We start from the raw sequence: 23,374 nt of genomic DNA on the forward strand, positions 1-23,374 counted from the left end.
GGGGGGGAGAGAGACCTAGAGACAGAGAGACAGAGCGAGAGAGAGAGAGAGCGAGAGAGCATTAGTGATAAAGGTGGAACATGCACATTGTCTGCGCGCCGCCCGCCTCCCCGCGACGTCTTCAGTAGAGACACCACAGCCAGCGGAAGGGACATTTAAAAGGCACGAGGAGGCAGAAGAAAGGAAGTGATCGGAAGAGAGAGAGAGAGAGAGAGGAAGAGGAAGAGAGAGAGGAAGAGAGAGAGGAAGAGGAAGAGAGAGAGGAAGAGAGAGAGAGAGAGAGTAGAGCGAGAGGATCTCCCTGCTAAATGCGCAAAGCGTCCCGTCACCCCACGCTGAGCTCCATGGCCAACTCCGGCTGCCTGCTGCTCTCCGGCTCCGGGATGCTACCTCACTCGCTCCAGTGTCCCCCTGCGTTCCTCTACCTGCCCGAGGTAAGAAGGCTGAGAGAGGCTTTGTCGCTCCCTCTCCCCCCCCCCTCTCACTCGCTCTCCATCCGTGCTTTCTCATTCCTCCGCGCGCTCCTCGGCGGCACGTGATAGCATCGTGCCTGCATTGTGTTGTTACCGGGAGTACTTTCACCCCCCCTAACCCTTGACCCTCACCCTGCCTTTGTAGGGGGGAAAGAGCGGACAGGAGGTGAATTGGAGGGGGGGGTCACCTCTTTCATTTTATTCTTTCAACCATCCTGTTCTTCATTTCCTCTTATCTTCCCCCCCCCCCTCCTCCTCCTCCTCCTCCCCCCTTTTGAGTGAAATTAAAGCAGTGAATTAGCGATCACCGTGACGCGGGGCCACGCAGTGTTTGTGTACAGTGACTCATTGAGCTGGGAAATGTTTGTTGTGCCCATACTTACCATCACCCCCCCCCCCCCCCCCCCCAGCCACAAGGACAGGTGTGTTTTCAAAATGAAAGACACGTCTTCTTCTTCATCTTGACTTTTTTTTAAACACACAAAGATGTCAGCTCTTTCTTTGGCTGTTTAAGAATTACTAATGCTTCTACATCTGTGTGGTGCCCAAATTCTGGATGTGTTACCTGACGTGACCCCCCCAACCGGCATAGAAAAAAAACAAAACACATTTCAGTTTCATCCCCTAAAATGTGGAAGTTGCAGCTGTGAGGCCTCCGGGGTAAAAACAGGAGATGGTCATTATATGAGGTCACACGCTGGTATTTAAATTACGTTCATATGTCTGTACTCACATTTTAGTTTTGTGATGTGAAAAGTAAAATAAAACTCTCTCTGAAATATTAAGTCAGGAATTTCTTGGTCATCAAAGTTCAGCTTTTGTCATTACACGACATCATCATCACTGTCATAATATCCCTTTGATTTTACGGGTGTTTTACGTGGTAAAAGCATGTTGTTAGAGCTCAAACTAAATACATAGCTTCCCTTTAAATACCCGCTCCATCCTTCAGAGAAGTGTCTCCACAGCTCTTCAGTCTCCTCTGCAACCCTTCATTTTTCTAATGGCGATCCCCACCAAGTGATAACACTTTGAATAATTATATATCTCTGCAAATTAACATTGATTTTCCTTGTTTTGTTTTGTTTTTTTCCTCCTCCTCCTCCTTTGGAAATTGATTCTGTCACTGATCCCGTTGTTTTGTGAAACCTGAAGACGGCAATTTTCTGAAGGGAGGTGAAAAAAAATCAACAACAAGGTGACTCTAAAGAGCCCGTGTGCCTGTCTGTCTGCTGAATTATTCACGTGTTTTAATTCAGCGAGTTGGAGACGGGTCTGCTGCCAGTGTTGGGATGGGGGGGGGGGGGGTTTGAGCGTCCAGTTCTGTTTTTACTACCAGCAGCATGTGTTGCAGTAAACAGTGTTACTGCAGTGACTGAGGGGAAGTAACAGCGAGGCTGCTCGCGATGGAAACTCCTGCTCTCTAATTTTGAATCTTACTCCTCCCCTTTCTCCCCCACCATCATGGTAATGGCCCTCACCCCCTCCCACCCATCTGTCCAGAGCAGGCACATCCCGCCAGGGATGGGGGGAGGCATGTGGACGACCAGGTGCCACCCTCACAAACTCTTATTCTCACACTAAAATAATGCTCACAGATTTGATATTTTCATTTAAGTAAATGAGTATTTTTTTTTCAGGTTCATTATTTTATATTAAATGAAACAACTATTCTCTTTTTTTTTTTTCCAGATTTATCACATTTTAATACTTTAGTATTTTGATGACTGTGTTAGATTTTAGATCTTAAATGTTCATGTCAAGATGTGAAAAGCTTCCTGAAGTAAAAATGTTAGCAAACTGAGTTCAGGTGGGTTTACCTGCCACTACATCCCTGTGACATCCAAACCCTCTGAATGGCCAGTAAGCCTCTCGACTGTGTGTGTGTGTGTGTTTATGTCCACAGTAGGTTCCCTTAAAAGTCCAAGACAGAGCTGAAATTGACACTTCCTGTGTGCTATTTTCATGAAACATCCCTTTTTGTTTGCTTCATGTATCAGCAGCTTTTGTTCTTTTTCTTTTTTTTTTTCCTCTTTGCGGTAAATCCTCGCCCTGCAGCGCCGCGAGGGGAAACAACCCTCTGAATCACACTGTGGCCAGCGTCCCCCCCTCCACCACCACCATCCCTCTCCTCCCACATCACCCATCCTTCGTAGGATGCTGCCCCCCCCCCTCCACCTCCACCCCGCTCTCCTGCTTCCTCCCCTCGCCACAGTGCAGGGCTGCAGCGCCGGATGATGACAGCCAGAGAACAGAAGGGGAATAGATTGAGGTGATAGCCTCTGCCTCACAGTTTGTTTGCATTTCAAATAAGACACTGTATTAAGTTGGGCTCCGAACAGCTTTTCTTATTATGTGTGAACATGGCGCCGCATGATATCACAGGAAGACAGGAGTTTATTACATAAAAGATTAGCGAAGCATACCTTGCCTTTATTTGTGTGCAGCAGTGTTTGGGTGTGTGTTCCCAGGCAGTTTGCTTTGATGCTCTTTGTAGTCGGCTGCGGCGCGTATAAATCCCGGCTAAATGTTTGTTTTCATTAACACAAGGAGAGACTCCCTGCGGTGTGGTGGGAGAACTGTGGGCTTCTGATTACAAAAAAAAAAGTAGCTGTATCACACCACCGCTGAAGGGCCGTCCCTCTTCTTGACAGGGGGAGAGTTTTCTACCACATGGAGCGCCGGCTTCATCCTTCCGCAGGATGATGTCACTTTTCTCCTACCGTCAATTTGTATTGTAGTGGCTCATTTCATGAGTTATGGTGCTGGATATTGAGGGAGTTATGAATTACAGTGTGGTGAGGCTTTTACGGGATGCAATGCTCACCGCTGTAGGCCTGTATTAAAGTATAAATATATTTATGGTACGAGCCGAAGCTGACGGGCTAGCTCAGGTTTGCTCGTGGTAGTTAGTAGCTGTCTTCAGAGCCATAAAAACATGGCATCTCATGGATTTTCTATTTACCAGGCACTGGGTGGGCATATGGCAACACTCGTAAATGTAACTCTATTATCTAAGACGATGCTGTTGGGTGGGAAGCAGGGTGTTAGTTATGTCGAAAGAGGAAAAAGCAGCAGTTGTTATTGTCTGCATGTCACATCTCTCTCTCAGCCTTCGCCTCGGACTTATCTCAAGATCTCCCGTTTTCTAAAATTGCCTTCCTTTGATTTGTAATTGGATTTTCTATCATGGCATTCCGCTGCGCTGATGTCTATTGTTATTGTTGCATCTATTGATTTCTTTTTTGTGGCTTCTTTGGTCGGGCTGTTTTGAATTTCCCCCTTAACTGTACACGGCTTCGGTATCGTTCTAAATGGTTAGGGCACCTAGAAGAGGCGATCCTTTTATGTTGGTGGATCCTGGGAGGAATAGCCCGGGCTCTCTGGTTTCAGCTTCCTACTCCACCTCCTCCTCCTCCTCCTCCTCCTCTTCTTCCTACTCATGCTGATCTCTTTTCTACGACTATACTGGAACCGACTCCCTCCTCACACACACACTGATACATCTGGCTAAAGGCGAGGGATGCAGAGAGGACTGGGAATACTCGTGACACATTTCCCCCTCGGTTCAGGCCTTGATCCTGCCTCCCAAAGCGCTGCTATTCACGGGGACTTTAGATATCGAAGGATTCAGGTTGGCGGTCTCCCGGGGATGGACTAATGCGAACCGCACAGAGACGGCTCCTTCCTGGGGGATAATTATTGTAGGCCAAGCTGTACTATTGACAGCTGTAAATGGAGATGCTGTCTGTAACTGGGGAGGCCTAATAGGTTTTTGTCCCTACATGGGCTCTCGTTAGGCCAGTGTGGGTGCAATGGAGATGAGTTTGAGAAATGGGCCGCGGCCTCGCCGGACTTCACATGGGACTCAGAGAGACCGCCACCCCCGCCACGCCAGCTCCCTCCTGGCCTCTCGGGAAAAGGGTTAACACGCAATAGTTGGTTGTGCTTCGATCCACTATTAGAGTCTTACCGTTCATGTGCCTCCATCATCTTTAAAGGAGGAGGCCGGTGACTTGGACTAACACCCAACACCACCAGCTGTCGCAGGAAATAACTGAGCCTTTTTCAAAATGAAACTGAGTCACTTTCAAAGATTTACATCTTCAGTAGGAACCAGCGGGGCTAAGTGCCACAGACGGGGGGGGGTCAGAACGTTGTTAGCAATAAGACAAATAAAGAAATACACCAGCCTTATACTTAGACCACAATCTTCTCCATCGCCGTCGCATCTTCTCTGTTGTGCTGTTATAGGTAAACGCTGTATTTCAAATATTTCCATTATATCACAAAGCAACGCCAGCTTTGTTGTTTTTCAGTCAATCTGGCCGACCACAATCCACTCAGATTCAATCAGGCACAAATCAAAAAAAACTTAAAACCCAATTTCATGGGCTCTGGAATATACCTCTCAATATGTTCTATGTTTTGGTGTGAAATCATTCCGTCTTTCTCTCGCCGCCGTTCAGCTGTTTTGTCCCTTAAACAGCTGATTCATAGCAGCATAACAAAGGCGGAGGGACTGATTGAAATGTTTTCTCACTTTTCTCTGGCCCGGAGGAGAATTGTAAATCACAGCTCAGTCGTTTATTTTGAAATTTCATTTGGTGTGTGAGCGAGTGCTGCCTTGTTCTTCGCAGAGACTTCACAGTCGGGCTGACTTGTGTGTTTTTTTTCTTAAGGCTACCCACCGTCTTACTCCACTAGACCTTTGTAAATGGAACAAAATTAAATTTGTTCCCTGTATAGAAGAATGGCACAAACAGCGCAATAGATTTACTCACCAACAAAGGTTTTCCACTGGGGCCCCGGCTGTATTATTAATGTGAGCGCACATATTTGAGCTTACATATGCAAGAATTGGTGTCATCTGTAGGTGGATGTTTGCAGGGCTTTGCATGCACGGTGCTGTGCAGTGCATCAATAAATGTGTATTTACATTTTGCCAATAATGCTAAATATCCTCCAGTCATTAATGTTAGCCTGTAGTGCTCCTGTCTATATTCTGGACCTGTAGTGTCAGTGAATTAGCATTCACGGTGCTGCTGATGCTAATATACTCCACTTCTGGAAAACAAAGCTGCAGTTGCACATGTCCTCACCTAACAATAATTACCAACCTCTATTTTAGAAGGTGGCAAATTTATAATGAAGCTTTTAATTAAAATGAGTGTCTACTATTTACTGCCGGTGAGAAAATATGACACCACGGGAGATGTTTTCTGTGTTACCTGCTGATCTGCAGGGAATCGTGAAACGTTTGGTGAGTAGCGGCGATGCGACGCCTGCATTTCAGCACTAATAGCAACATTTTTTGAGACATGAAAAAAACATTTTCTTGTAAAGTTCTCAAACTTTAAATGTTGCCTAAACGCAAGCAGCTGGAGAACTTTGTCAAAATTATTTTGAATTAAACAAGATCACAAAACTGACCAGATATTTGATGCCACTTGACACGCAGTTCCATGGACACATTTCTGGTCAGTGCTACAGCTTTGAATCTGTGATATGATGGTTTGCTTCACAAAGATGCAAAGGTTCAGATAAAGGCTGCTGGTTTGCAGAGGGCAGTTGACACTCACTGCTGTCAAATCTGCATTGCAGTGGCCTTATTTCCCGCCCAGGCCTTTTAATACAGCTCAGGAATGTCCGCTTGGTTTAGAAATCTCTGCCGCTCAGTTCGCTTGAGCGCTCCTTTAGGCCAATCGGAGACCGCGAGCGAGTAGAGGGACTGGCGAGAGGGAGAAAGACAAGACACACGACACAACACCTCCCTGCTTTTACACTGCACTTATACACACACACGCATACAGTTACAGGAGGATAAAGACAGGAGGATAACCTCAAAGTAGAAACAGTTTGTAGCCTTTTTCTCCCCCGAGAATATAATCTGTCCTGAGGTTTTCTATTTCTGCAAATGGCACGTTAAAATGCTCAAGCAGCCAGACCAGCTTGAGTCCAATTATTTCTTTACTGCAGTATCTTAGCCAGCTGTGATTAGTATGTTTATAATGTAGTGTCACTCTCATACTGTCCTTCAAGCATTCTCCTCTCAGCGGGATCCTCTCAAATGAGACGTATTACCCTGTGTGCTGAGTTAACAGAGTGGCCGTACAAGTGAGAGCAAAAAAAAAAAAAAAAAAAAGGAGCTATCACAAGCCATTAAAAGCACTGCACCTTTTTATCACCAGCGGCTTAATGGCAGTGGTGAACAGCAAAGCATTATTACCGCTTCTCCTTGTGCTCCTGCAAGCCAGTTTTCTCCACCGCCAGAAGACACGCTGCTGCTGCTGCTGCTGACAAATAGATCTCCAGGCAAACGCTGAAATTTTGTTTTTCAAAAGGTCATTATCTGTCTTCATCGCAGCAGCAGGCGCGTTGCATGGGAACCAAGTTTGAGGATATTATTTCACATATCAAACAGGCCTAAGAAGTTCCTTTTCCCCTTGTGTTTGATCTCATTATTTCATTTTTAAAGGATGCAACTGTACAGTGTGTTTGACTAGTAAGAGGCACCCTGGGTCACCCGCTAAAGAAGATCAATATTTGAACTATGCTGTTGTGGGTCAGCATGTACGGGTGTATAAAATTAAATGGGGCTTGAAATTGATTTCAAGTTCTCCTTGAAAAAGTCTACAGGTATTCTGAAATGAAACCAAGAGGAGAAGTGCCGCAGAGAGGAGATGACCTCCACCCAGGCAGATTCATAATTGTTTTTGTTTCTCCAAATTAAATGAGCCCTTTTATTATTATTATTATTTCTATATTGCAGAGCTGGGGGTCCGAAATTGCCAGTTATGGCACGTTCGTTTTTAGAGACCTAAAGTAATATAAAGTAATGGCCGTGATTCCCAGCACATCTCCACTGGCTACTCCCTTTAACACTATGAAACAAATGATTATGAGATGGACTTCAAAATAAAAAATGGGCCCTTCGTTTTAGTTAATCTCAGCTCTGCGTTGCATGAACAGCAGGAGAGATAAAAAATAGCAAAAGCTCAGACTTTGTTTTTCCTTTTTTCCTCGCAGGCAACCAAACAGGTATCCCACTGATTACCCCGCTTCTCTTCGGGTAATCGGTAAGAAAGGAGAGACGCTCATGTAATTTAACCCAAATCAGAGTCTTCTTCCTCCTCCTCCTCCTCCCCCTCCTCTTCTTCCTCCTCATTTTTCCTCTCCTCAGATGGAGAGTCTAAATATCACTGCTTTTTCTCGCAGCACTTTGTTAGTGGAGCACGCCTCTGTGTTTTTCTAAAATCATCTATCAAGGTGAGATCTGTGGGAAAGAGCAGCGCCTCGGGCTTCCTCTCCGTGTGCTTATGAGGTTTTATTAGGTCCCACAGGACCACTGCTTTGGTGTGTGTTAAAAACAAATGGAACTTACAAATTACAGATTACAGCCTCCGCAGGCTCGCGCATCCACCTCTGAGTGTGTGTGTGTGTGTGTGTGTGTGTGTGTGTGTGTGTGTGTGTGTGTGTGTGTGTGTGTGTGGCCAGTTGATGAAGGAACGGGATCGTGCGTGTTAGAGAGAGGTGGTGCATGCAGGAGTGTTTATGTCCGCCGCTGCTGCAGCTGCTGGGTTAGTGCTGCATTAGTGATGATGGGGGGATGTGTGTGTGTGTGTGTGTGTGTGTGTGTGTGTGTGTGTTGGGGGGGGGGTCCAGGAGGCATCATTTGCCAAGTTTATGATATTCAGTCTTAAAGGGTCCGTTCACTTAATCTGCAGAATAAATAAATTCACTCTCGTCACCAACTTCTCCTACAGATAGTTTGAATACTACGTTAAACATAAACACGACGAAGAGGAAACGTTTTTAATGAACATATCTGCAAAACCACAAATTGTTCAGACGTTCACACACACATTTAATATGTTCTCCTACGATGCCCGCTCCTGGCAAAGAACACCTGACCTGCGCTTTGCATGCCAACCATCCGCCTCGACCACCTCTCTATGAATCCTGTGCAGTGCAGTAATGCAACACAACATAATCCATGCAGCAATTATGTTTCCCCCGAACAAACCTGCATTTTAGGGGACAGGGTTCCCGTCCATGCAGATGGATATCAGTGTCTCAGATTTCCCCCTCCAAGGCAGTACAGTGAAGGGGAATAAAATTGAATTTGTGTTGCCTCAATGTGAAAAGTTGTTATTGGAGCTACTTTCTACTAGATGATGTAGTTGTTTCTGTGAAAACTGTTGGCAGTGAGTTCTTTGAATTATCCACAGTAAGCAGACATATTGCTGCTTAGTTTTTTAATAAAACAAATTAACTTCACTGTCATGAGGGCAGAAATCTCGAATCCTCTGCGAATCAAACCAAACCTACCCGTGTGGTTAGATCCTTCTAAAGGTAAGCAAGAAAACGAGGGTGTTTTCCCCCTAATTTGGGTGAAGCGACCCTTTAAACCGTAACACACAGTCAAAGCTCAACAGGGATGAGGATTTTCCATTGCCCACTCCTCCTATTCATCCCCTTCATTCTAATTTAATGACTCAGAATTGTAACTCCAACATTGTTATCATTCAGCAATAGCGAGTAATGAATAGCAATTAACGTTTTCAAAGGAGGGAGTAAAGCTTGAGAGACGTCGCTTTTCACCCAGAAATGTTGAAACAGCGCAGTGGTGGGAGATACTGTCATGTAGAGAAAGGGGCCTAATTTATCCGTCCAGCTGTTTTTGGTAAATAACTTTCTTCTTCTCCCCGTCACGCAGACTGCTATCAGTGCAAACACAAGTAATCATTCTAACATCCAACACATTGCGGCTTCCTCAATGAACTGTAATAAACTGTAATAAATTACTCTGCACATTTTGTCCAATGATTGCTCTTTCTGGTGCCGGAAGAGGAAGTGCTAATTAACTGGATATGAATGAAATTCTAGGGCAGCGTGGTATCAACGGCGGGGGGAGACAAATGCGATTTAGTTCTGTCGCAAGCGAGTGGAAAATTGCTGTGTAAATAGGAGGTTGTTGCGGCAGAGCGTTTTTCTGTGTGCTTACATTTCATGGGTGAGAATCCAATCTCACAGGGCAGCATGTGCGGACTGCCCTCTCTGATACACTCCACCGTCCTCCACCTACTCTATGATAGCGCTCTAAAAGCTCCCCCAAATCTCTTCACACACACTCACATACACCCCCACTGACACAGAGAAACACAAACACATATTTCAAAAGGTAAAAGCTATTGTGGAGCCGAGGAGCCGCGCCAGCTGAGGTAAAGATGTAAGCAGCGTACGCCTGGCAATTTGACTCATCTTCCAATTCACTAAATTCCCCCGACACTTGATTTCACGCAACGTAAACAGAGCAAATTCTAATTGTCACACTTGTCCTCTCCTTTACTCGACTTTTGCATATTCTCCGGTCGCTTTTATCCGGATATAGTGGGTACTCGAGACCACAGAATCCTCATCCAGACTCACTTATTTCACTTACTGTCCCCTTTTGCCTCTTCTCGCTTTCTCATCTGGAGCTGCAGTGGCCGTTTTTATCTATGGGTTTGGGCAGTTTTGGAGAGAATTACGGTGACAGAGGCATGGAAATGATAGGCCGGCAGTGAGATATCTCTGCCTCATAAATTCTACATTGCTCAAGATAATTTACGAGGCAGGTTTGTGTGCGTAAGACAGACAGTGCTCCACGGTATCCATCCACTCCACAGCCTCCGTTCACTTCAGCCCCGCAAGTGCGGTCGATTTATCGAAACTGAATTTATTTTCACATTCGTTACTTTCGCTCTCAAAGCATCACTTTGAATGATTATGATAATTTTGTTCACCCTTTATTTTCTGCTCAGAATGTGCCTGGGTATTATTTGTTCTGTCAGGATTATTACAGATAAAAGAGCAAACTAATAGATCTTGTGCGGCGTGTCTGCTGCTTTACAACTGAGAGGCCTTGGCGATGAGGTATTCTGCCGTCAGCAAAGGTCATCAGCTCCCCTGATTGTGCTGTATGAGCGTGAGGCCCGGCCAAGAGGCAAGATGGCTCTGACATCGGTAATCATTCTTCATACATATTTCTGTTTGAGGGAGGTTAGCAGACTGAATGCACTCGACTAGGAAACTTTTCTTCTCTTATCCCACCGAGAAAAAAAGCGGTGGATCTGTGGATCAGCTGCTGAGGTCAGTGTTTTCAATGCATTAGTGCGGTAAAGACTTTGGATTCTTTTCTGTCAGAAAGTTTCAAAGGCACTGATATTGCTCCTGAGAGGAGAATTGGATTTTCTTTACTTATTTTTCTTACTTATTCAGTTTGCATTGTTCGTGGTCTCTCTCTGTTTTTTATTTTTTGTTGTCTCGGCTAGCTCTGAATTCGCTCCTATGTTACAGGCTGATTCAATGAGCAGCGTATGACTGCAGCCCGAGGGCAATAGAAGTTTACAACTCAGTTAGTAGCGTGCTCTGTGTCTCTATCCAGTTAGGTTTCAGGCCTTTCTTTGGGTTGCAGCGACGCCTCTAGTCTCTACTCCCTGCAAGGCCTTTTTCAATAACACCTAACACTCCCACCGTGTCGATTTACAAAATGGATGTCTTTGCAGGGAGAAACACCCCTTAAGGGACCGAGCATAGCGTCCGGTGGGTGCAGTGCAGTACAGTTACCCCCCGAATCACTCACTTGATCTTCATGTAAGACGGTTGTGCAGGGGGGGGGGGGGGGGGGTAAGAAGCTGTACGTCAGCCGTGTGTTTGTGTTTGAGGAATACTCTATAGGTTTTCCAATCAGTGCCAGTATTCCCAACACGACTGTGATGTCAGCGCACCTGCTTATTGCGGTGGCATACCTGTGTAGTTTTAACAAGACAGGATGCACAATGGAAGCAGACAAGGCTCTTTCACAGGGGAGTTAATCTAATCTACTCCCACTCAACTTGGACATTTGCTGTCACTGACACGCCGGCGTCGTCTCCAATAAAACAGGTGAAGGCAGAGCGCGTCGACTGCGGCTCTGCAGGTAACTGGGGCTGGCACTCTGCTGGGCTTTCATGTTAACCCTCTCCGGGTTCCTTCCAATCATTATACATGAGCATTCATTCTCAATTTGGGCCGCTCTTCCGATCAGTTATTTTTGCTGCCTTCTCGTGTCAGACTACCAACCATGATGCCGCTGACAGGATAGCTTTCCAAAAATATGTATAAACTCATGGCTGCATTGTAGTTTTGTCAGGTGTTTTGGGATTTAAAAATCCACCACAAGGCAGATGTTAACATACCTTCTCTTTCTTCTCTGCTCACTCGCTGTCTCTGTGTAGGTGTGTGTGTGTGTGTGTGTGTGTGTGTGTGTGTATGCATCATGTGCGCACAGGTGACGAGTCAGTAATTCAAGTGCTCAGCAGCAGGTTATTTCCTCTGAACCGGGGACCTGATTTAATGGTAATTGTGGCAATTAGCATGTGAATGAGGTAAGAATTGGATAATAGAACTAAGATAAATATTGATGTTAATTCACATTGGAGGAGTAGTGTGTGTGTGTGTGTGTATATATGTATGGGTATGTGTGTGTGTGTGTGTGGGGGGGGGTTATCCTGAACTCTCATTTGCATGTATTAACGCAGGGGCAATTACGAACTCAAAAAACATCAACGCTGCTGACGTTAAAAATAAATCAATTACTCTTCGTTCCTATCATCAGGAAAAAAAAAAGTGGATCCAGGCTCGGAGAGGTGTTTTCAACTTTCCTCCCTCTGCCTTATTTACTCTGGTGTCTAAACCAGTAACCAGCTGCTGGGAAGGTTAAATGACATCCATCAACTGTCAGACAGCTGACCTGGGGATGAGGCTTTTCATTTTGACTTTGTAATAACAGCAGCTTCGCTCACAAAATGAGACGGATGACCTTGCGTGGTCCGTTTCGTAGGCTCCCCAAAGCTCTCTCATCGCAGGTATATAACAGGTGATGGGACTGTGTCATTTTCTCCACAGAGACGTGGCGGTAGTTCTGCTGTTGGAGGGGTAAGGAAGGAAGACGACGGGGTGCGTAGAGAGAGATGGCGGCTTGTTTCTGTCGACCGGTGGCTCAAAAGGGAGAAGTGACCCATGGTAGCTGATGCTAGGAGGTAGCCGGGGTCTCGGTGGGCTGCTGTGACTGCGCAGTTGTTGGGGTGGAAGTAAAAAACGCACTCCCGAAAGGCGCTCGCCATCTGGACATCGGCCCATGTCTGCAAATCAGCGATGTGAAGCCCCCGCCCCCTCGCTCGTGCCCGTGCGAAACATTACGATCGTACGCCCACTCGAAAATATACGCCAACACTCACATCAGCCGCCCCGTCCTCTTACACCCCCCCCCCCCCTTCTTCCCCCTGTCTGCTGTTTTTGAAAGAAAAATGTGAGAGAAGAAAAAAAGCGAGGGAAAGAGTGCAGAGCCAGGGGCGGGCGGTGGAGAAAACCTCATTTCTTCCGGCGTGCTGCAGCGAGTGGGTTATTGAGGTGGCTGTAATTTGATAAGGAGAGGAAACTCAATGGACTGTGAGCAAGTCAGCAGTTTGAGGCCAGTCACATTTCTGATGTGATGTGGAGGTGGCGCTGGTGATAGTGGAAGGAGGGATGGAGGGGGGAGCTAGAGAGGAAGTGAGGGAGAGGGGGAGGACAAAAAAAAGGGATTGAGGGACAGAGGGGAGAGGGCTTCCCTGCCATCGGAGGCCTTTCCTCTCCTCCATGGGAACACAGAGGAAAAGAGGAGCACTTATCCTCCTCAGGTCCGATTGTCTCTCGGACGGAGCCAGAGGCACATTCCCAGGCAGATGGCCCATATACATCGGCCTTATCACTTCTAATCTGGAGATCTCCCCACAGAGCCCCGCCAAACCCCTTCCCCCTTCTATTTCAAACGCTCACATCTTTATCCCTACCTTTCTCTCCGTGCTCTGAATTTCCACTCTCCTCACAAAGTCACTTTTTGTTGTTGTGGCTGTTTCTCGCTCGCTAGATAAGAGACACAAGTGTGATCAGCGGAACCTTTGAAGTTCCCATAAATAATCGGGCAGCGTGGCCCACTCCGGAGCCCTCAGCTTCCAGTTCAGATCAAAGATTAGCCTCACGTCGGCCCCAGCCCTGGAATAAAGCACTTTATTGGATTCCAAAAGCTGGGCAAGCAGGCCCCTTTCTCTCTCACCGCGGGTCCCTCGTCAGACACAAGGCCCGAAGACTTTCACACGCAGCCTATCGAGCTGTTTGTACTCCCAGGATCCACAAGAAAGAGAAAACAAGAAAGCCTGAACAATGCTGACTTTTTAATCAACACCACGTTCAGAGGCAATCAGCAACCAAGGCCTGATGTCTGAGAAATCTCTTTGTGGAAAAAAAAAAGAAAAATAGGACGGGGGGATTTTTGAAGTTACTGTTAAACAGGCTGTAAAATGCTCCCTCAGACCTGCGGGGCATTTGGATCTGGCGAGCCCATGCAGGCAGTCGGGGCTGTTCACACATGAGCAGGCTCTCTCATCTGGCCGAGGGCGAAGTCAATCTGGGCCCGGTGTTTGAGAATGGCAGCCCACCATTCAAAAGGTCGGCGCTGGGCTTCTCTGGCTCGTGGTCACACATCTATCCGGGTACGTTGCCGGACTACACTCCAGGTTAGAAAACTGGCCTGAGCCGATTCTCCGATGCCTGGCTAAAATGAACGCCGCCAGCATTTAGATGTCTGAGGAACTAAAGGGTAGGCTGGTCTGTTGTTAGCTGGTTAAAGACAGGGCTCACTGAGCCTTTTGTGAGGAATGAAAAACGATGTCCCTCTGCATGCTAGACTGCTCTGAGGAAGAAATGGCTGATGAGGGTGGGGGGGGGGGGGGTTGCAGCTCCTCCAAACCCTCAGAAGAGCAGAATTATCTTCCTTTATGTACCTCCCACTCGCCACCTTTCAATAAGTCTTCTGTACCACTCAACACCAAGAGTTACTGTCAAGACTTTACAGGTCTGCAGGAGCATCAACAACGCCGTGTAAAACATTAACAGGCCGGTTTAATATCCACATCCTCCATTGCTACAGCTCTCCTAACATTGCACATTTTTGACAATAGGTAATACTCAAATCTCTCTTCCAGAGCCTAAATCCCCATAAAAACACATCTCATCGTGGCAGCTGTATTCTCTGGGGATTTGATGTTCATGTCATGAAAAGCCATACTGTGCGAGCACACTGAAGCGCCCACGCACAGATTAGGCTGGTCATACCAGCTCTCTCTCAATTTTTACATTTTTTTCTTTTATTTTTTCCTTTTGAATTATACTTGGTAAACAGCTGAGGATTGTACCGAGGGGAGGGATTTTATGAGCAGGAGGAAATGTAATGACAATAATAAAAAAAATAAAATAAAAAAATAAACCCACCTCTGCAAGATGAAAATTGTTTCAACCTGAGAACCCTTTTAAAGGTGTACGGTGTGCAGAGGGAGGCTGACCGAGCCAAAGACGAGATGAAAAATAATTCTGTCAGCAGACACTTTCACCCCGTTGCACTCCTAATTGATAAATGATGTCCATTCATTTTATCAAGGTCAGCGTACAATTAAAACATTCATGATTTATCAACCAATGAACAGAAACCAAAATCAGCAGGGATTGCAGGCAACAAACCTTGATGTTTGATGGCTTAAACACACACACACACACACACACACACTGTAGAGGAGTGTGACCTGAGCAGCTCGCTGGGGATATCAAATAACTCTCGGCCCAAAGTGACACTCCGGCTGCTGCTGCTGCTCCCAAGTGTGTGGACTCAGGATACACCTCTATCTCACATCTCCGACGGCCCGTCTGTATTTCGATATATGCTAATGTTTGCGTTGGTGCTTCACACGTCGGCAAGATTACAAGAGACAGTTGTTCCTTAAAATATTGTTAAACAGAATGTTTTACTTCTTAATCTTGAGATCTTTTTTTTTTTTTTTCTTTCTCTTTTGCAAATGTATCTGCTAAATTTCTGTAATAAAAAAAACAAACATCTTTTTTCAAAGTGTCTCTGCGCTAAATTCCATTAGCATTGCGGACATGATTTTAATAAAAATTTAACTCAACGTTCCCATATTAGTCACGCATTCTCTTTTACACGTTTTCTTTCCACACACGCTAGATAACTACCACATCATAATCCCAGAAATTAGAAGAAGCATGTGTGCTTCATGGTAATCTATGAGATAAAGCTGCACCATACCCAGCATGACAATAAATTAAACATACAGGCCAGTACAGTCATGCTACAGCCTCTTGTGCTTGTGCTTTTTGGTGGATTTCCAGTTTCAGAATCTGCATTACCTTTGCATATGAATTAAAAAGGTCATTACAAAGTCTCCTTTTTGATGTCTGAGTGATAAATAATATATATAAGCTTTTGCAAGATATGCTCTTTCAAGTTCTATCAGCGGATCTTTTCTTAATATATGCGCCACATTACTGTGCATGCACACCCTTTGGTGCACATCCCCCCATGCATACTCTAGATGTATGTTAATGACTTTAATGGGCTGTTCTGTTTCCATTTAATCAGAATCTAAGTTCTGGGATACAGCTGTGTGTTCAGCGGTGTCGAGGCATCGTGTTCAGGCCCAGCTGAACGCCGCTGCCGCCCGCTTCAAACCGCCACTCCTAGCTTCCCCGAGACCGGCCGAGACGCCTGCTTGAGTGCACTCTGCGAGGGTGTGTGTGTGTGTGTGTAGAGGGGGAGGTGTCAGGTTAAGTTTAATGTTCTTAAGAGAGAAATCTCAGTGTGAGAGAATGAAATATGAGAACCGTGCTTGATGTGTGGCGACTGCAGTCTTACAGTTTTCACCTCAGATGCTTTCGCTTCCTTGCTGCTTCAGTGAAGACTTGATAATGGGGCTTGCAGAGATTTCCCAACTTCCATCCTCCCATGTATGCTTTGACTGCATGCCGCTGAGAAAGAACAAAAGAGACAGACAGGAATGCATTTGGCTGATTTCCTTATCAACTGTAATGAGTTGCCTCACATTTCAGCGTTTACTTCTGTTCTGCTCTCGTCTCCTTCCCCCGCCTCCTCTCTATCCTCCCTGTGGTGTTTCTTTGGCATTCCCTCCCCACTCCAGAGCAGCCCATCTAACTGAACCTGATACTGAGATTTGTGCGGCTAATTCCCTGCACTCACACGGCTCAGTGTGGTGTCATAATTGGCACACCATTGATTTATGTCTCCTCTTACAGCGCCCTGAATGGCTGATGAGTCGAGCTTCCTGTCATAATAGGCCTTGTCCAGGCCTCTCGCCGCTCGGCTGCTCACCACACTCCTTCCTGTCCTCCGCTATTTGTTGTGGCTGAAACCCGGCTGAAACTATGTTAATTTCCTTTTTACATGAGGACAACATGGGACAAGTGCTCATATTTTACCTTGGAGCTAATGACATTCTGTACATTTCGAATCATTAATGGGCTTTGAAAGCTGAAATGTCCACATTGTTCCAACTCTTTTAGCCAGTAATCACATCGCAGTAATGCCATGCAAGACTATACTAGAGGTTAATTGCTTGAGAGCGTTGTTTTGTTCATTGAAAAGTGAGACATAATCTTTGCCAGGCTGACCCATGTTAGGGCCGGAGAGGGATTTTGAAGTGCGCTCTCTTTCTCATATGGGCAACCAGCAGGGGACCATGGCTCCTGCTGGGAGCTGGGCTTTCCCCGGGGTCCGCTGTAATCTCATTGTCCCACAGTAGGGAATGGAGAGAGGAGGTGGAGATGAGGGCTGCAGCCCTGGGGAGTCCCAGGCTCCACTGAGAGCACTTGTTCCATCTTCCCACCTCACTCTGCGCTGCTAAAAATGCTAAAAGTAAGCAGTAAAGATGCTCTCGTCATCACAACTGCTCCTTTGCAAGCTCTGCCCTCATTGATTTGTTTGTTAGATCTGATGAGGAAGGAATTGTGCCCGATGAAATGAAGACGTTGTCCACGCCTTCTGCTAGGTTTTGATGACTTTGAACATATTTGTGACATGCTGCTGTTGTTGTTGTTGTCTGTTTGGCACTTCCCAACATGACCTTATTATAACACTCTGCCCACGAGCACAGAAACCACCAGACACACTGGAACATCAACGAACAAAACAATCCATATTGAGGCTATGTGAATTGACACATTTATGAAAAATGTATTGAAAGCTCTAAGCTATGTCGATGGTAAGAATAGCACAACAGTATATTCTGCCTTGATGTTGTTGTTTTTTTTCATCATGCTTGCATTTCATTAAAGTTTCAGTTGCTGGCTTTAAGAAATCAGATACCATCACAAAGGCAGTAGATGCTTTGGGATCAGACTGAAGAAGATGAAGCTGAGGGTCGGCCGGGTTCGGAGTGGTGAGCTGGAGATGGCGAGCAAAGCTAAGATCAGTGGAGGGCTCAGCCTCGGGCGTGGCCCTGCCTCTTCAAACTCCCTGCGTTCGCGGAGCTGCCGATCGGACAGGCGGGGCTCGGCCCAGAGCTGTCAGGCAGGAGTCAGGGCATCCGTGGGAGGCTGTGCGAGAGCAGCAGCACGTGGCTAGGAAGGGAAGAAAACAGCGTGGAAGGAGAGGAGGAAGGAAGGAGTGGCAGGGAGGCAGGCAGAAAAACCCCAGACCTTGTGTTTCTAAAGCCCAGCTCATACATTGCTAATGCCTGGAGTAATATGGGTTCATTCATAATGGATAAACCCTTGGCCCCTGCTCGCAAAGTATATCATGCGCACTGTAAAGAGGTTAAAGATTGGGTTGTGTTTGCCAGGAATGTGGCGACCACTTCTGGCCCATGCATTAGCGTATGCTATTGCCGTGAATGTGGGATGCAGGGAGGGGCCACTGCATTACAGGCCTGGAGGCCTGGGGGTCCTGGTATACAGACAGTCAAAGGTAACCCAGATCAGGATATCTCAACTGACCCGCTGCATTTGGAGGATTTAGTCAGTTCTAGCCTGTGTTTTAGTTGGGCTTTTTGTTTTTCTGTTATTTAAGGCTGCAACATTAGTTAGGTACAAAAGGGTGGGTGGGCCTTTCATTTCATAACACTCTGACGACAGTATCACAGGGTTTGCATTGTGTTGTGCAGGAGGCTGCGTGGCTGTCAGCCGCACATGCCACAGATCAGTCAGTGCTGCTGGGTGGTTCTCTGCAGCCCACCATCTGCTACTTCACCAAAAAACAGCAGTCCCCGAGGCCGCTTTTAGCTTCAACTTAATCGACAGTTGAGAACACACGCGATTAAAAATACAGTAGATACGATTTAGGAAAGGTTTAACCTCAGCATCGGTGGAACTCTCAGCATCACCGCCACTGAACTCTGGCTGTGCGCTGATAGCTGGGCCGAACACGGTGCAGTGCAGAGGAGGTGAACTGCTTTTGAAGACAGAGCATCGGTAAAACACTTCTTCCCCCTTTTTCTTCTGTCCCTGTGTTTCTCTTTTACCTTGGTGACTGTGCACATAAATCAGCACTCCTGTTTGGCCCCATTACCGAGCACTTCCTCCGCCACCATCCGGCCTCCTCCTCCACTGCTCCGCTGCCTAAACAATGCATGAACCTCTCAAAGGGCAAAATGCTGTACCACTTAGCAAATGCATATTTTATAGTGTGTAAAACTACGTACAGCCTGCCTTTTGACTGGCCCCCTTTTTGCAAATCCGCCCCCTCCTGCTGCTGGAGGCCCTGGGATGCGTTGATATTTGATTGGTTCTCCTTCAGGGTCAAAGATCATCCCAAGTCTTCTGCCACATAACATCTGGCGCTTCTTTAAGTAGCATCCCAATGAGCTCTCTGGATAAGGCGCAGTGCTTTGGTGCCTTGAATGTGTTGTAATTTCATTTCATATAATCGCATCAAGCCCTTGATGCATCTTGTCAGATTACATACAGCACAGTGTTGTCCAAATGGGGGGCAAGACTGTAAAGAGTCCAATAAAAGCTGAGAGAACTTATGAGAATAATGTATCACAGAATTGTGGTTGTGGCTTCATTTACGCCCACAAGCCCGCCTGCTCATGTTCTGTGGTCCCATAATTCTCAAGCAATCATCCAGAAGCCTCCGTAATGCTCTGCCTTTCAGTCGGGGATCACTGAGCATTCTCCTTAGGTCAGTGGTCTTTGGGTTAATGATCTTATTACGGCGCCACAGCTTTCAGTATTAGATGTCTGTTTGCGAGGGATTGAGACACAACATGATCTCTCGTCCCTTTCGCACCTCTGTTTTGTTGCCTTCTTCTACAGTGTCCACCCTCCCCTCCCCTCCCCTCCCCCCGCCCGCCACTCTTTTACTCGTCACACTGCTGTGTGTGTGTGTGTGCAGAAGAAACTTTCTGCCTCTCTGCAACTTACCCACATACCTCACCTCTTTGGCCTCCATTTCCGCCTTTCCTCCCTCGCCCCATCCCATCTCTCCAATTCCCCCCTTTCTCTGTTTTTTTTCTACCCATCTCTTTCTTTCAATTTCTCTCCCTCTCCCTCTCCCCACCGCTCTCTCTCTGCTGATCGATATTTGGGGCTGAATTGGCTGAAAGGGGAAAAGAGGCCTGTAAAATTGAGGAGACAGGCTGTTGGAGGGTAGCCAGCCTATATCCCTGGCTTGTTTATGCTTCAGGAATGATTCCCAATACCAGATAACCTGCAGAAAAGTCAGCATGTGTCTGTCTTGAGGGATGGCCACGGATCCGCCAATTTCTAATTATCGGCCAGCCGACCACGTATCCAAACAGTATTTATTGTTATTAAAAATGTTAATTGCATTCTGAATCAGGCTGCTTCCCGTGTTCGTTTTATGTAATACTAATGAGGAATGAGGTTTTTACATCAGGTTGTACGCTAAAAGTAAGATGGAGGAGTCTGTTCAGGTCAGTTGCTGGAATGTTCTGTCCAGTCTTTGCACTGTGGCGCTCTATATCTGTGTGTGCGTGCACAAAGGGGCCCCTTGGGGAGTTTGTCTTTCTCTATTTGTGTTTGTCAGGGGATTTTTTGAGGCAAACACACACTTCATCACTTTGACATTGATTAAAAATACATGGCCCTATTCTCAGGGACAGTCAGTGCACAAATCAGCACAGTGTTCAGTTCAGCACTCGCAGTCCAAAGCTCTCCGGCCTCTGCTCCTCCGGTCTTAGCATCCAGGCCTATATCGTTTAATTGCAGTGCTGCTCTGGGCAGCGTAACGGCAGCTCATAGGGCTGTGGGCGCACATCCATCCGTCACCGCGCTCTGCCACGGTCCACCGCTCGCGCACACACACACACACACACACACACGCTCACTCTATCCAATCAAGTTTAAGACAATGCTCAGTGTGATCGTCATTTTTAAGAGCAGTCGGAGAAACCCGCCCGCGATGACCATCCTCTCCTTCTCATCGAGCAGCTTCACCTGAGGTCCGACGCAGACGCCGACGAGCTGCAGCGCCACTTTGTTGTTTCTGCGCTTTGTTGCTTTGCCTCCCTCTGCCTCCACTTTGTCCCCTCCTCTATCCTCATTCCTCTCTTCGTTCAGTCCCCGAGTGCCTCTCTTGTTTCCTTTGGCTCATCTGTTAAGTGGGAGATAAACCTCAGTTAGCTTGTGTGGAAGTCTCTTCAGTGGGGACAATGTTATCTGAGATGCAGCAGTACTCTGAGAAGCACAGAAAGGTATATGCTTGTGTGTGTGTGTGTGTGTGTGTTCATACTTGCGTGCATACACTCTCAGGTGTGTGGTGCCCTCGCGGTTTGTTCACTGTTGTGGTTATGAGGACGAGCGTACCCACTTCCTCCCTCAGCTAATGCAGCCCTTCCCACTCATCCCACCGCCTTCCACTCTTGGAGCGTCTGGTGTGGTCATCCGTGCCTAATGGGCTTACGTCGGGGTCCGTTTTCAAGCTTTGCCAGCAGAATTGTTGCTCCATCAGTTGGTGCGGGGGCCATTTTGCCGGGATAGCTGGGTGGTGGTAACTCAGGCAGGGCAATTAGAGGGTATACGGAGGGGTAACACATCCACTTCTCCCCCTGCTCCTCATCACGGCGCTGGGGTGGTGTGCTGCCGATCGATGGCTGGACCTAGAGGGTGAGTGGGGTTGCTGATTAGGGAGGGATCGGTTGGAGAGCCCCGGAGAGGCCACAGCCACTTCTTTTCCTCTGTCGTTCTCACTTCACTATCTCCACCTCAGACGTTCTTGCCCCCATTTGAAAGCATTGTGTGTGTGTGTGTGTGTGTGTGTGTGTGTGTGTGTGTGTGTGTGTGTGTGTGTGCGTGTGTGTGTGCACTACCTTTACCCTGACATCAGTGTGACATGGCACTTAATGGACTCTGCCATGTGAAACAAGCACCCTCAGTTAATTACCTTGCCAAGGCCCTGGCCTTTCTGGAGCAGTTCATTCCCACTTGGGCAGGGACTGCTCCTGCATGTGTGTGTGTGTGTGTGTGTGTGAGAGTCAGTGTGTGTGTGTGTGTGTGTGTGTGTGTGTGGGTGAATGCACGTGTGAGTGCACGAGCTCCCCATTGTTACTCTAATCCTCTGAAGTTGAATCAGATTCAGGCTCTTCCCTCTAAAAACAAGTGTTTTGTTGTTGCTTTTGCGCAAATGCAGCAGGCTGAGGCTAGAGGCGAGGCGCTAACAAAGAGCCACAGATACAGTAAAGCTGGAGGCTATTCTGGGAGTGGAGGGCTGCAGTGGTACACTTCCTGAATAAGCTTGCCTCCCTGGCTTCATTCATGTGTCGATTAGCATTGAGTCCTCTCTGTAAAATCGCACATTTGAATAGAACTGACAAACACTTTGTCAACAGTTGCACAAATGTCCCTTTTCCAATCTATCTGTGTACTTCAGTGAGTTTTGGGTGAAGAGCTCCTTGAAACGTTGAATTCTTAGCAGATCTGTTTTAATATGCTTAGTATTTTACACAAATATGTTGTTCTTTATTTTATTTTCCTTTAATCTATATGCATATGTTGCAGCGGGGAATTAGGCTTTTTCTCCCTTCTCAGTTATTCATTCTTCGTCGGCCCTGCTGACAAAGCAAACAAATGTCTGTGAGATGTTGGGCTACATTCTCGGGTTGATTGCCGAAGCGCAGGTGGTGTGGAATAAAATATTTAATGGCATTCTCTGAATCTACACATAGCACAGAGTACGCTGTGAAGTCCAGTCCATATGTCGCAGAAGTAAACAAATCCCACAATTTCATGTAGCTGTGCACCGACTGCGCACCACCGGTTCATGTATAATAATATGTGAGTTCATGAAAACCAACAGCAGCCGTCTCAAACATCTCTGATGTATTCAGGCAGCTCGTCGACATCAACACCAAAGGCTTTGAAGGTTTACTAGCAAAGCTAGGTCAGCTACTTTTACTAATTTTCTTCTACATGAAAAAGAAATGGTGCATCCGCAAGTTTGTAATAACCTTAATGTTTAAGACAACACATGGAAGTTAGGATGAACTCTCACTCCGCCTCAGTCTGCATTTGTATCGCTGAAGTGAAAATAAATAAAGACCATGTGAACAACGGCTGTATCCTTCTGACATCTTTGGTGCATTCAAACATCCACTACGTCAGTCCAACTTTTCAAACAGTGGACTCTGAAATAAATAATAATATCCAATGATAATAAACTGTATTTTTAAATAGAACCTTTCGCAGAAGAAATACATTTCAAAATGCTTTAATAATAATGATAATAACAATAATACCTGTCAGCACTCTCTGCCTTCCTGCTTGGTACGCAACAAAAACAAAGTTCAAAATTCAGTCAATGGTGACAAACTGCGACGTCCCGTCAGACCTCGCGGTCCCACTTTCTGTCACCTGGATGTTTTATATTCGGCCTCAGAGCGATAGCTCCCTTCCCTCCCTTCAGATGTTTTAGTGGGGCTGCCCTGTGTTTATCTCTGAATTACAGGTTGGGCCTCTAAACACACTTTATATGCTGTTGTCATCAGCTTGCTGAGATTTCTGAGAAGTGGCAATTT

General features: G+C 46.5%; 1 protein-coding gene across 1 annotated transcript in view; it reads left to right on the top strand.

Annotated features, from left to right (window-relative positions):
* Nucleotides 1-344: 344 nt before the first annotated feature.
* The window catches only part of LOC139300678 (RNA binding protein fox-1 homolog 3-like), a 70,878-nt gene continuing 47,848 nt past the window's right edge, over nt 345-23,374 (top strand). The window contains exon 1 of the mRNA XM_070923841.1: nt 345-434. Within this exon, the coding sequence (XP_070779942.1) occupies nt 345-434 (90 nt within the window). The remainder of the gene's footprint in view (nt 435-23,374) is intronic.

This window comes from Enoplosus armatus, chromosome 17, assembly GCF_043641665.1.
Source record: "Enoplosus armatus isolate fEnoArm2 chromosome 17, fEnoArm2.hap1, whole genome shotgun sequence".
Lineage (NCBI taxonomy): Eukaryota > Metazoa > Chordata > Actinopteri > Centrarchiformes > Enoplosidae > Enoplosus > Enoplosus armatus.